Source organism: Neodiprion lecontei, chromosome 5, assembly GCF_021901455.1.
Source record: "Neodiprion lecontei isolate iyNeoLeco1 chromosome 5, iyNeoLeco1.1, whole genome shotgun sequence".
Taxonomy (NCBI): Eukaryota; Metazoa; Arthropoda; class Insecta; order Hymenoptera; family Diprionidae; genus Neodiprion; species Neodiprion lecontei.
In genome coordinates, this window is record NC_060264.1 from 5,091,202 (window position 1) to 5,106,515 (window position 15,314).

The 15,314-nt window shown below is 39.6% G+C and overlaps 1 protein-coding gene across 1 annotated transcript in view; it reads left to right on the plus strand.

Moving 5' to 3' along the window:
• The window catches only part of LOC107226143, a 21,267-nt gene continuing 5,953 nt past the window's right edge, over positions 1–15,314 (plus strand). Inside the window, exons 1-13 of the mRNA XM_046742310.1 lie at positions 1–245; positions 413–545; positions 670–954; positions 1,150–1,420; positions 1,502–1,706; positions 2,136–2,320; positions 2,409–2,501; positions 9,062–9,081; positions 9,206–9,490; positions 9,686–9,956; positions 10,038–10,242; positions 10,712–10,896; positions 10,985–11,077. Coding sequence (XP_046598266.1) covers positions 110–245; positions 413–545; positions 670–954; positions 1,150–1,420; positions 1,502–1,706; positions 2,136–2,320; positions 2,409–2,501; positions 9,062–9,081; positions 9,206–9,490; positions 9,686–9,956; positions 10,038–10,242; positions 10,712–10,896; positions 10,985–11,077 — 2,367 coding nt within the window. The 5' untranslated portion in view covers positions 1–109. The remainder of the gene's footprint in view (positions 246–412; positions 546–669; positions 955–1,149; positions 1,421–1,501; positions 1,707–2,135; positions 2,321–2,408; positions 2,502–9,061; positions 9,082–9,205; positions 9,491–9,685; positions 9,957–10,037; positions 10,243–10,711; positions 10,897–10,984; positions 11,078–15,314) is intronic.

Genomic DNA, 15,314 nt, shown 5'->3' on the forward strand with positions numbered 1-15,314 from the left:
AAAACGTCGTGGATTATCATCCGGTACTTCGCTAACCCAAGTGCCCGGAGGCATCCTTTTCATTACAATATTAATCAAAATTGTTGATCGACACCACGAATAGTGAGTGATGGCTTCGCCCGGACGGAACCATGCGGTAACTGATTTAAGTAGAATCAATCGACTCGTCATACTGATGACAACTTGCTGTTTCTTGAGTGATCTTGCAAACGCGAAAATGCATCAAATCCTTCGCCATAAGTTAGGTATGTGTCTAATTTCGGGGATATTGCGATAAACGAGTTTTTGGTTTATTCTATTTTTTTCTCGTACTTCTCCGACTCATATCCGATGACCAGTGCGGTTTACATTATAACAAAGCGGATTGAAATGGTGAAATCTAGTTGAATTAATAAATTTTGATCCATTTCAGCTCCGATCGACTTCTCGAGAGGCGATGTCTCGTTATCAACGCCAATGGAATGTCTGCGACCGTGTCGGGAGAACGAACCACCTAAGATTTGCTATTATCACTTCACCCTGGAGATCTATAGTGCCCAAGGATTGTGAGTAGAAACTTGACCGAATGTTCTTTTCATAACTTCGAGTATTCTTCGGTCAAAACATGTGCTGATTTTGCTGGAGACTGGAACAGCATACTTGATTTCACAAATTATGTAAATCAACCAGGGCTTGCAGCCTGTGTACTCCCAACATGACGAATGACCTGGATGACACTTGTCAATGCGTCACTGCTGACGGCGTGGAAAGAACCATTCTAGCCGTGAACAGAATGTTACCTGGACCCTCGATTCAGGTTTGTCAGGGTGACAAGATCGTTGTTGACGTTGAGAATTTGATGCAAGGCATGGAAACCACCATTCATTGGCATGGAATATATCAGACAGGAACACCTTACCAAGATGGAGTACCTTTCGTAACTCAATGCCCTATTGCGACCGGACTGACGCACAGGTGAATCAAGAGTTATTATGAGCCAAACTGAGTCTGGGTGAATTTCACCCCAGACGTTTTTCAAACTCCTCGTAGAGTCCCTTAGTCGTGAAAATGGGCCTCATGGCAACATTCTTCATGCGAAATGAAGGTCATTTTTCAGTGAATTTTTAATATCATGAAATTTCGTATTCGTATCATCTTTCCTGCTCTCAGATATCAGTTTATGGCCACAAATCAAGGCACACACTTTTGGCACTCTCATGATGCTCTACAAAAAATGGATGGCTTATACGGTTCCTTGATCGTTCGTGAACCACCCCAATCGGATCCCAACAGCCATCTCTACGACTACGATACACCGTCGACAGTCATGGTTATTAGCGACTGGTTGCACCGAGAGGCTACTGAACATTATCCAGGACTTCTGGATACCCCGGGTCAGATCGCGGAGGCAGTACTGATACATGGAAGAGGACAGTGGATGGTAAGTAAGAATGTTTGTTAATTGACGAACGCTCGCTCGTGCCGTTAGTTTCACTTTCATCTAAATTTCTGATCCTTGCAGAATCAGACTAGCAAGGTTACAACCATTTCGCCACTGGCGGTGTATACAGTGAAACAGGGTCAAAGATACCGATTTAGAATGATCAATGCTTTCTGCACGGTTTGTCCTGCTGAATTAAGTTTCCAGAATCATGACATGACCGTCATCGCATCAGACGGAGAACATTTGCAGCCCGTTAGTGCTTCCATCTTAACATCGTACGCAGGTAAGAAAAAGTTAATCAACGGCTGAAAGTCTCTCACTTACTTGGCAAAGCTGCACTGCTTCGTTTGAAATAAAAGTTTTTCTGATAGGTGTTTTCTTGCACAAACCCTACTTCAAATTATGAATTCTCTAGTTCCTCATTTTACGGTGAGTCATCGTGTTCGTTGATTTGACCAGTCCTTCCATTTTCCATCGTAGCAAACTTGTACGTAGGAGAAACTGCTATTTCTATAAGTTGTGCTTCCTTTCATTCCAAAAAACGTCTCCAAACCGAAAACTGTTGGAACAGTTTCTCAAGTGTTTCACACAGAAAAATGTCCAGCAGATGAAAATAATTTCCTCGAACTACAAAAATCAAACAAACAAACGAATGTTGAAGCAATAAATTGGAAATTCTTCGAAATAATAAACTGTTACCATCGTTCCGTAGGAGAACGATACGATTTTATAATAGACGCCAGTCAAGCGGTGGGCACCTATTGGATTCGAGTACGTGCTGTCGGGGAATGCAGTGGTCCAGCTGTTCAGCAATACGGTATTCTTCGCTACGAAGGTGGGCCTGATCTCCCCACTTCTGAACAACCACTGTACAGTCAAAGCTTTGCCCAGGGACTCGTAAGAAAATTTCCAATTGTGTTTACGAATTCGGATACATATTACAAAGCACCAACCTCACATAATTTAACATATTTCTCAATCAAAGATCCTCAATTCGGCGAGCTCAAACGTCTGTTCCACCTCGACGCAACCAATTGACGGTAATTTATGCGCAAGCGGATTTAGAAGTGCTCTTCCTGTGGACAAGGAGATTCTTAAATCGGTCCCAGACTTCAAATTCTACCTGCCATCAGGGTTCGTGATATTCCCAAATACGGAAATATTCACACCGAACACTTACCTACAATATTACGGTAGGTTCTATAACACAACGTGATATTCGAAAGAGATTATTGCACTTCGCCACTTGGGGCGTGGTTGAAACTTCGAATTTGAAAAGTACCGGAAGCGGCAAATTCCGAATTTTTTTTATGCGGAAACTTAATACAAACTTGTTTCGTCAAAGTTTGATTTCTTTACATCAAGTTTCCTCACCGAATAATTCACAAATCGGCGTTTCCGTAACTTCAACCCCGCCTGGTCTCTTAATTAAATCACGTCATGAAAGTCCGAATACTCGAGAGCTCCCGTTACAAAATTTTTCGCAGTTCCCCCATCACGTGCTGCCTTCGCATCAGTTATTAACAACATCTCGTTCGTTTCTCCACCCGCACCACTGATTTCCCAGCGTAACGTCATTCCCTTGGAATTGATCTGCAATGGAGAAAATCTTCCCAAAAATTGTGATGGGTCTTATTGCGCCTGCACACATGTCCTGAGCGTACCCTTGAATGCCGTTGTCGAAATCGTCTTCTGTGACGCAGGTATGGAATCGACTTCGATTTATTTTACCCTGAGGGTGCAACGACCAGCTAGTTTTCACTTATTATTTTCACGTTTGAACATTGCAGCTCCGCAGTCCGGTGTCTCCCATCCATTTCATTTACACGGGAACGCCTTCCGCATAATTGGCATGGGTGCATCCGCCGACCCAAGCGTCACGATACTGAATGCGACAACCATTCGTGATCTCGACAGGAGGGGTCTTCTGGTTAGGAACTTTGATCAGCCTCCTGCCAAAGATACCGCCATAATACCTTCTAACGGATACTTGATTACGAGATTCCTTGCTAATAATCCTGGTAAGTTGTACTCAACGATTTTCCACGTTTGTCCTGGTAGTCAAAGTGGCGTTTGATCTCAGATGATCACCTACTAACTAACTGATTATTTTGTCTCTCATCAGGCTACTGGCTATACCACTGCCATTTCGTGTTCCACTCGATCGCCGGCATGGAGCTTGTCTTACAAGTCGGTGATGTGATAGATATTCCACCAGTCCCACAAAACTTCCCCACTTGCGGGGACTACTTGCCGAAAATATCGCCTATCAGAAAATAACTTTGAACGTAGAATTTATTGCTTGACTATTGGATCGTAGGTTCCAATTATAATTTAGAAAAATGGACGTCAACCTCCTGGGAGGATCGTCAATGCTATTGGTCCGGGATAGAATTATGTGGACTCATGTTTGGCAGATATCGTATCATTCAGTATGGTTATCTTCGAACTACTACTGCACTTCTATTTCCACCTTTTTCGTAGTGTTAGTTTTACCTGAGATCTTCCTTAAATCTGACATTCATTGGACGTCTATTTCTATTAAACTTCAAACAAAGAAGAATATGAATATGTAATTCGAGCTTTAATGCTCCAAAACGACATTTCAGCTTTTTAACCAAGAACGGAAGTGAAATGACACAATTAGACGCGTATATCCTCCAGCCGCAGTGTTTCATCTGATTGATTAATATTAGATCTCGTGATACAGCATTAATATGAAGTCAAATAAACAAACTCATGTACGATTATTAACTCGTTTTGAATGTAGAAATTAATGGGTAAGTAGGGTAACACAAATGTTCTGAAAAATCTTAAACCCTCTGGCAAAGAAGTACTTCGCATCGAAATAATGGTGAGTCTTGAAAGAGAAATAAAAAAATTTTTCGGACTCTTATTAGCCCACAAAGAGTGTTTAAATGATTTCCAAATTTCTTCAATTGAACGGTTTCGAGATACGATTTTTCACCCAAATTACGTTTTTTAGAAAAACACATTTTTTGAGTGGATGTAGCGTAAAAATTTGAGATCTGAAAGTAAAATCTAATCGAAATAATATATCTACTCACTTTGGTTCGAAGTTTAATTAAAAAAATGACTCTCTCGACTCGACATGAAATCGTTTTCACTCTTCGCCGAAAACGCGGGGCTAATGTCTTGGGTCTTAAAATATTCGCAACGAATGCACCTTCTTATGATAAAAATTCGATACGTACGGAAGCCTGAATTTTCAATACAAACAAACATGATGATCTGATCAGTGAACTATTACGTAACCAAGTTGAATATCTCGTTAAGAAAATCGCAATTTACTTTGAAATTGAACCATCAGAAAACAAACTATTGCGCACGCAGTACGTGAGATATTTTTTCAACTTGCTTGTCACTGAAACGTGAACAAGAAGTATATTTCCGAGTACCTATAACCATCATACTATGGTGAAAAACTTTTTTTTAAGTCCAGTCTGTGAGATTTAATTTTTCAATCAATTGATAAGATATAAGGTCAATTGCGAGAAAGGTGGGAAAAGCACAAATTATAGAACGAGATTGGATTTATTAGGATGGACTCATCAAGAACGTGGTAACCAAAAGAGAGAAATTTCAACGAATGAGATTTCTAACGACGATTGTACAATTTATATTAGTCATGTTTAATAGCGGGAGCCATATTAGCAAGTATGAAGAATGTGAAGAAATAGGATCATTTACAGTAAGTAGTATAATAGAGAGGCCTTTGTATAATCTGATATGTGTATGAAAATCATAAATTGGACACCGACGTATTCATACCAAAGCAGTAACTTGTGTAAAGTCAAATGAGTATAACGATAATAATTTGTATAAAGAAAACTGCGTATCAGGAGGACAAACGGTATAAAGACAATTGGCACGAACGCAAATGTGTATAAAGACAAAATTGTACAAACACAAAACGAGGATTACAGATCTAGAAATGAGCGAAATAACGGTACGATAGAGTGGCTTACAGCTTTCAACGTTTCGATAATCCTCAATTCGAATTCACGCAAAACATTAAGGTGTTTCAATCATGAAATATAAACTATTCATAAACTCGCATTCGAGACTGACTGTTTTGTTAACTTACGGCGAAGATGAGATATGGAACGTCAGCTTAAATGCAGTGGCATCCGTTAAATCAAAATGCATGTGACTGGATGATCAATCGGTTACAAGGGCCTTGATTAATGACATAATAATATTATATGATCAGTCATAAACAGATGAATATTTTCACCACAATTTTTCACGATCTTCAAGGAAAATCAAACTGTGGTAGCTGTTGATCTCTTGATTTCACCAGAATCAAACCCTGAGTAACTGTTCTGATCACGCGAGTTTTTTTTTCGGGTTACAGATGCCATAACACAAAAACTAGACCTGATCGAATCAAAATAAATATAGTTCTATAATAAAGGTAGATAGGTATTGCAAAATTAGTGAAAACCTTCCTTGTTACAAAATTTTGCTGACCCGTGTACTGTAACGCTACATACGACCTTCTTTCTGTTTATGAATACTAAAAAAATCATATTACAATAAAATCATTCGTATGTGAAATATTCTGACATCAATTCCATTATACTTAAACTTGTTCGTCTCATACTCAGTTGAAAGTTTTCATGCCAAACACAAAAAGTGAATTTTTGTCGACCAGTGTAACCCTAGAAAGTTTCATATTTCAGAAACTTTCAAAACACTCATCACTGTATGTTTGCAGTCTAAAGCATCTTACCGACAGTAGATAATTCTTTGCTCAAGTTATTGGCTGATTCACATCGTCATGCATGTCGATGATGTTCCACTATTAAAAATATGTGCACAAAAATGAATTCACTGTGATTTGAAGGATTGTTGATTTTTTATTTCGTCAATGCTCTGGAATCACTTCACACTGCTACGGATCGGTACCCGACGATTTATCGCGAAACGATTAGAGATTCGTTTGTCACTCACCCCGACTGTTCCTTCTTACGGGATCATAGTGCTTCTATGAAGTTTCCGTATTTCTATAGAAAAAACTGAGTCAGTCGTATCCACGGTACTCCAGTCTCGTTGTTAGCTACGCACCCTTGACACTAGCTGGAGTGCTCTTCTACTGATAATTAGCTTATTCTTAGCTGGAATGAAAATGTTTTGACAGCTATTTTAATTTGATGGATGATGTTGTGGCGGCGCCTTTTAATGATACGACTTATATTTTAGTGGTTGAAATATAGCGTGGCGAGTTGTTGATGAAATCGTCCTGCTGTGTTACCGGTTCTGTTGTTTGCTTATGTTTACACTAGTAATAAAAATATTTTCTAAAAAATCCAGTTTGTCTTAGAAGCTTGAACTTATGACTCAAGAGATGTAATGTTAACACAAGAATGTTCAACAATTTATTGGTCTCTAAAATTATTTTGTAAGTACTTTTGATTGAAATATTCGAATGGAACAATGTCGTAATGAAGATCGCTGCAGGTGATGTGACTGACTTTTTTACCGTGAGACTCGCAATTTTGAATTCAATAATGCAAATAAATGTCGTATCGAGATAAATTATCAGATAATTTTATCGGCTTTCACGTTACATCGAATAGTTAGGTTTACCACATTCCCGAGGCATTATAACAGGTTATCATTTTATCGAACGCAGAATAAGTTAGATTGTACGTGATCGTTATTTCAAGTAACTCTGACGAAACCAACTTTTCCTCGTGGATAAATGCCTGAATTATTGATAAAAATCACGTAATATTTTGTTCTATTGTCCTGCGAGATTTCTTCATCGTGACCAAATAACCCTGTACAAGAAGTTACATGTCATTGTACGACCTTGGTTGATGCTCAATACGGAATGCGTTTCGTGTAATCAGTTTGTTCGATTGGAAAAATAAGATACTATTATTCGAAGGTTATTATGCCTGTCAAGTGACAGTCAACCTCCTATTGTGATGAATACAACAAGACCGAGGTCTCTAATGATATGAAAAAATACTAGGCCGATATTGGATCTGAAGCATGCTGCCTCTTATTTATTTTTCCAATTGACTTCGTATTCTGAAGGTGCGTCAAAAATATTTCAACTTATTAACAATAATAATCACCCGTCGATGAAAATACGCGTCAACCGAGACGTCATTGCGCCTGGGATGAAATTCAATGCCTATATAAGCGTGTGTACTTCACATTTGTCAAAGTCAATTTGTTACAATTTGAACAAAGTAGCCGTGTTGTTAAATTTGGAAGATCCATTATCTGCAAAATCTCTGCGCCGGATCAATTCTGCAGAACTACGGGAAACCCTGAGCAAAGGGGTTGTCTAAGGGAGAGGACTACACCATGACTTCGATGGCTGTAAATCGATTTGCCGTCTTATTGACGTTACTTATGATCCTAGCCAGTTTTGCAAATGCTGGTCACGGTAATCGTCGAATGCATAAAGGTGGGTGGCACTCTTCAAAGGACTCAAAATACACGCGCAAACCATAATCGTGCATTTCTCCTCTCATATTGGTAATTACAAATAGAGAAAAACAAAATCGGAATAGCAAAATGTTGTGTGATGTGAATGTTGTCAAAAGTATCAAAATTACCCTCTAAAAGTCTGGAGACACAAAGCTGTATCAACACCTTGGTATTCTTATGAAACAAATGAGAACAAGGATGAGAGGAAACCTGGAAATGGACGAGTTGGACACTGGGTTGAAGGTCTCTGATCAGGCAAGACTCAGCAACATGTGAAATTGACATATTGCTCGGTCTCAGTGATCAGAATTGATATTGACAATCGTTGATTGGTCGCTCAAAACAGTTTCGGATGATTCATTAGTTATTGATTTCCATTCGAGCCTCAAAGGTTTTCCGCAAGTTCTAACGATGTACTCCATTTTTAACCTACCTATGATCTTTGCAAATAAGAAAAAGATGTCATTCGATCGACGCCTCGTGAATGCATGCTCCCGTATTCCCGACATGAGAAGCCTAAGAACTGCTATTATCAGTTCGAGAATTCACTGGCGTGGGATTTATCAGTACGGCATCCATGACCACGACGGAGTACCCTTTCTAACCCAATGCCCCATTGCGGATGAGAACTCCGATTATTATCCGACGCTTTGCTAACCCGAGTACCCGGAGGCACCCTGTTCATCACAATATTAATCAAAATTGTTAATCAACACCTCGACCATGCGGTAATTGAAAGTGTGTCTAATTTCTCGCAGGATATCGCGGCAAACGGGGCTTCTATTTATTTCAATTTTTTCTGGAACTTTTCCGACTCATGTCGGATGACAAGTACGTTTTATATTATGATAAAATGAACCAAATGTAATAATCTAGTTGATTCACCTGAATCTGCAGCGACGGCCGTCCATCAAACGATTATTTTGTTACATCCTTCGATCACCAACGTAGTCGAAGCTAGCATCATTTTTTCTCTCCTACAAGCCAATGAAATTAAAAACGGAACATTTTTCGGAAGTCTGATAACGCTTCGATAAATTTTGAACTATTTCAGCTCCAATCGACTGTTCGAGAGGCCATGTCAAGTTATCGACGCCAATGGAATGTCTGCGACCGTGTCGGGAGAACGAACCACCTAAGATTTGCTACTACCACTTCACCCTGGAGATCTATAGTGCCCAAGGATTGTGAGTAGAAACTTGACCGAATGTTCTTTTCATAACTTCGGGTATTCTTCGGTCAAAACATGTGCTGATTTTGCTGGAGACTGGAACAGCATACTTGATTTCACAAATTATGTAAATCAACCAGGGCTTGCAGCCTGTGTACTCCCAACATGACCAATGACCTGGATCACACTTGTCAATGCGTCACTGCTGACGGCGTGGAAAGAACCATTCTAGCCGTGAACAGAATGTTACCTGGACCCTCGATTCAGGTTTGTCAGGGTGACAAGATCGTCGTTGACGTTGAGAATTTGATGCAAGGCATGGAAACCACCATTCATTGGCATGGAATATATCAGACAGGAACACCTTACCAAGATGGAGTACCTTTCGTGACTCAATGCCCTATTGCGACCGGACTGACGCACAGGTGAATCAAGCGTTATTATGAGCCAAACTGACTCTGGGTGAATTTCACCCCAGACGTTTTTCAAACTCCTCGTAGAGTCCCTTAGTCGTGAAAATGGGCCTCATGGCGACATTCGTCATGTGAAATGAAGGTCATTTTTCAGTGACTTTTTAATATCATGAAATTTTGTATTCGCATCATCTTTTCTGCTCTTAGATATCAGTTCAAGGCCACAAATCAAGGCACACACTTTTGGCACTCTCATGATGCTCTACAAAAAATGGATGGCATATACGGTTCCTTAATCGTTCGTGAACCACCCGAATCGGATCCCAACAGCCATCTCTACGACTACGATACACCGTCGACAGTCATGGTTATTAGCGACTGGTTGCACCGAGAGGCTACTGAACATTATCCAGGACTTCTGGATACCCCGGGTCAAGCCGCGGAGGCAGTACTGATACATGGAAGAGGACAGTGGATGGTAAGTAAGAATGTTCGTTAGTCGACGAACGCTTGCTCGTGTCGTTAGTTTCACTTTCATCTAAATTTTCGGTCCTTGCAGAATCAGACTAGCGATGTTACAACCACTTCGCCACTGGCTGTGTATACAGTGAAACAGGGTCAAAGATACCGATTTAGAATGATCAATGCTTTTTGCACGGTTTGTCCTGCTGAATTAAGTTTCCAGAATCATGACATGACCGTCATCGCATCAGACGGAGAACATTTGCAGCCCGTTAGTGCTTCCATCTTAACATCGTATGCAGGTAAGAGAAAGTTAATCAACGGCTGAAAGTCTCTCACTTACTTGGCAAAGCTGCACTGCTTCGTTTGAAATAAAAGTTTTTCTCATAGGTGTTTTTTTGCACAAACCGTACTTCAAATTATGAATTCTCCAGTTCCTGATTTTACGGTGAGTCATCGTGTTCGTTGACTTGACCAGTCCTTCCATTTTCCATCGTAGCAAACTTGTACGTAGGAGAAACTGCTATTTCTATAAGTCGTGCTTCCTTTAATTCCACAGAACGTTTTCGAACCGAAAACTGTTGGAACAATTTATGTAGAAGCTACAAAAAATGAAATAAGCCTGTTTCTCAAGTGTTTCACATAGAAGAATGTCCAGCAGATGAAAATAATTTCCTCCAACTACAAAAATCAAACGAACAAACCAATGTTGAAGCAATGAATTGGAAAGTCTTTGAAATATAATAATAAACCGTTACCATCGTTCCGTAGGAGAACGATACGATTTTATAATAGACGCTAGTCAATCGGTGGGCACCTATTGGATTCGAGTACGTGCTATCGGGGAATGCAGGGGTCCAGCTGTTCAGCAATACGGTATTCTTCGCTACGAAGGTGGGCCTGATCTCCCCACTTCTGAACAACCACTGTACAATCAAAGCTTCGGCCAGGGACTCGTAAGTAAATTTCCAATTGTGTTCACGAATTCGGATACATATTACAATGCACCAACCTCACATAATTTAACATATTCCTCAATTAAAGATCCTCAATTCGCCGAGCTCAAACGTCTGTTCCACCTCGACGCAACCAATTGACGGTAATTTATGCGCAAGCGGATTTAGAAGTGCTCTTCCTGTGGACAAGGAGATTCTTAAATCGGTCCCAGACTTCAAATTCTACCTGCCATCAGGGTTCGTGACATTCCCAAATACGGAAATATTCACACCGAACACTTACCTACAATATTTCGGTAGGTTCTATAACTCAACGTGATATTCGAAAGAGATTATTGCATTTCGCCTCTTGGGGCGGGGTTGAAACTTCGAATTTCAAAAGTACCGAAAGCGGCAAATTCCGAATGTTTTTTATGCTGAAACTTAATACAAACTTGTTTCGTCAAAGTTTGATTTCTTTACATCAAGTTTTCTCACAGAATAATTCAGAAATCGGCGCTTCCGCAACTTCAACTCCGCCTGGTCTCTTAATTGAATCACTTCGTGAAAGTCCGAATACTCGAGAGCTCCCCTTACAAAACGTATTTTTCGCAGTTCCCCCAACACTCGCTGCCGTCGCATCAGTTATTAACAACATCTCGTTCGTTTCTCCACCCGCACCACTGATTTCCCAGCGTAACCACATTCCCTTGAAATCAATCTGCAATGGAGAAAATCTCCCCAAAAATTGTGATAGGTCTTATTGCGCCTGCACACATGTCCTGAGCGTACCCTTGAATGCCGTTGTCGAAATCGTCTTCTGTGACGCAGGTATCGAATCGAATTCGATTTATTTTACCCTAAGGGTGCAACGATCAGCTAGTTTTCACTTATTATTTTCCACGTTTGAACATTGCAGCTCCGCAAGTTAATCTCTCCCATCCATTTCATTTACACGGGAACGCCTTCCGCATCATTGGCATGGGTGCATCCGCCGACCCAAGCGTCACGGTACTGAATGCGACAACCATTCGTGATCTCGACAGAAGGGGTCTTCTGGTTAGGAACTTTGATCAGCCTCCTGCCAAAGATACCGCCATAATACCTTCTAACGGATACTTGATTACGAGATTCCTTGCTAATAATCCTGGTAAGTTGTACTAAACGATTTTTCACGTTTGTCCTGGTAGTCAAAGTGACGTTTGATCTCCGATGATCACCTACCAACTAAGTGATTATTCTGTCTTTCATCAGGCTACTGGCTATACCACTGCCATTTCGTGTTCCACTCGACCACCGGCATGGAGGTTGTCATACAAGTCGGTGATGTGACAGATATTCCACCAGTCCCACAAAACTTCCCCACTTGCGGCGACTACTTGCCGAAAATATCGCCCATCAGCAAATAACAACTTTAAACGTAGAATTTATTGCTTGACTATTGGATCGTAGGTTCCAATTATAATTTAGACAAATGGACGTCAACCTCCTGGGAGGATCGTCGATGCTATTGGTCCTGGATAGAATCATGTGGACTCATGTTTGGCAGATATCGCATCATTCAGTATGGTTATCTTCGAACTACTACTGCACTTCTATTTTTACTTTCTTCAAGATGAAATCAGATAAACAAACTTATGTACAATTATTAACTCGTTTCAAATGTCGGATTTAATGGATAAATAGGGTAACACAAATATTCTGAAGAATCCTAAACCCTCCGTAAAAGAAGTACTTCGCATCGAAATAATAGTGAGTCTTGAAAGAGAAATAAAAAAATTTTTCTGACTCTTATTGGCCCACAAAAAGTTTCTAAATGATTTTCAAATTTCTTCAATCGAACGGTTTCGAGATACGATTTTTCTCCCAAATTGCGTTTTTTAGAAAAACACATTTTTCGAGTGGATGTAGCGTAAACATTTGAGATCTGAAAATAAAATCTAATCGAAATAATATATCTCCTCACTTTGGTTCGAAGTTTGATTAAAAAAATGACTCTCTCGACTCGACATGAAATCGTTTTCACTCTTCGCCGAAAACTCGGGGCATAATGTCTTGGGTCTCAAAATATTCGCAACGAATGCACCTTCTTATGATAAAAATTCGATAAATACGGAAGTCTAAACTTTCAACACAAACAAACGAGAGGATCTGATCGGTAAACTATTACGAAACCAAGTTGAATAACTCGTTAAGAAAATCGCGATTCACTTTGAAATTGAACCATCAGAAAACAAGCTATTGCGCACGCAGTATATGAGATATTTTTTCAACTAGCTTGTCACTGAAACGTGAACAAGAAGTTTATTTCCGAGTACTTATAACCATCATACCGCGGTGAAAAACTTTTTTCTAAACACAGTCTATGAGATTTAATTCTTCAATCAATTGATAAGATATAAGGTCAATTGCGAGAAAGGTGGGAAAAGCACAAATTTTAGAACGAGATTGGATTTATTAGAATGGACTCATCAAGAACGTGGTAACCAAAAGAGAGAAATTTCAACGAATAAGATTTATAACGACAATTGTAAAATTTACATTTGTCATGTGTAACCCTTTCGGCCCGATCGGTGACTGTAGTCACCCAACGTCCGACGCTAGCTTTGTACGAGCGGTGACCATGGTAACCCAACATTATGTTATAATTTTTTAAGCATTTTTTTTACGAGCGACTGCACTCGCTCTGCGTAAGATAGTGTGGTATTGTGCGTCTGACGGGCGCTTGCAGTTGTTCCGCAAGTACGGACGCTTGCCGCGACTGCTCGATCAGCGGGGACGGCGCGACGTAGAATGCTTTCGTACCGAAAAGATTAATAGCGGGAGCCATATTAGCGCGTATGAAAAATGTGAAGAAAGGGTATCATTTACAGTAAGTAGTATGATGGAGAGGCCTTTGTATAATCTGAAATGTGTATGAAAATCATAAATTGGACACCGACGTATTCATACCAAAGCAGTAACTTGTGTGAAGTCAAATGAGTATAACGATGATAATTTGTATAAAGAAAACTGCGTATCAGGAGGACAAACGGTATAAAGACAATTGGCACGAGCGCAAATGTGTATAAAGACAAAATTGTACAAACACAGAACGAGGATTACAGATCTAGAAATGAGCGAAATAACGGTACGATAAAGTGGCTTACAGCTTTCAACGTTTCGATAAACTTAAATTCGAATTCACGCAAAACATTAAGGTGTTTCAATCATGAAATATAAACTATTCATAAACTCGCATTCGAGGCTGACTGTTTTTGTTAACTTTCGGCGAAGATACGATATGGAACGTACAGCTCAAATGCAGTAGCATCCGTTAAATTGAAATGCATGTGACTGAACGATCAATCGGTTACAAGGGCCTTGATTAATGATATAATAATATTATATGATCAGTGATAAACAGATGAATATTTTCACTACAATTTTTCACGATCTTCAAGGAAAATCAAATTGTAGTAGCTGTTGATCTCTTGATTTTACCAGAATTAAATCCTGAGTAACTGTTCTGATCACACGAGTTTTTTTTTTTCGGGTTACAGATGCCATAACACAAAAACTAGACCTGATCGAATCAAAATAAATATAGTTCTATAATAAAGGTAGATAGGTATTTCAAAATTAGTGAAAACCTTCCTTGTTACAAAATTTTGCTGACCCGTGTACTGTAACGCTACATATGACCTTCTTTCTGTTTATGAATACTAAAAAAATCATATTACAATAAAATCGTTCGTATATGAAATATTCTGACATCAATTCCATTATACTTAAACTTGTTCGTCTCATACTCAGTTGAAAGTTTTCATGCCAAACACAAAAAGTGAATTTTTGTGGACCAGTGTAACCCTAGAAAGTTTCATATTTCAGAAACTTTCAAAACACTCATCACTGTATGTTTGCAGTCTAAAGCATCTTACCGACAGTAGATAATTCTTTGCTCAAGTTATTGGCTAATTCACATCGTCATGCATGTCGATGATGTTCCACTATTAAAAATCTGTGCACAATAATTAATTCACTGTGATTTGAGAGATTGTTGATTTTTTATTTCGTCAATGCTCTGGAATCACTTCACACTGTTACGGATCGGTACCCGACGATTTATCGCGAAACGATTAGAGATTCGTTTGTTACTCACCCCGACTGTTCCTTCTTACGGGATCATAGTGCTTCTATGAAGTTTCCGTATTTCTATAGAAAAAATTGTGTCAGTCGTATCCACGGTACTCCAGTCTCGTTGCTAGCTACGCACCCTTGACACTAGCTGGAGTGCTCTTCTACTTATAATTAGCTTATTCTTAGCTGGAATGAAAATGTTTTGACAGCTATTTTAATTTGATGGATGATGTTGTGGCGGCACCTTTTGATGATACGACTAATATTTTAGTGGTTGAAATATCGCGTGGCGAGTTGTTGATGGAATCGTCCTGCTGTGT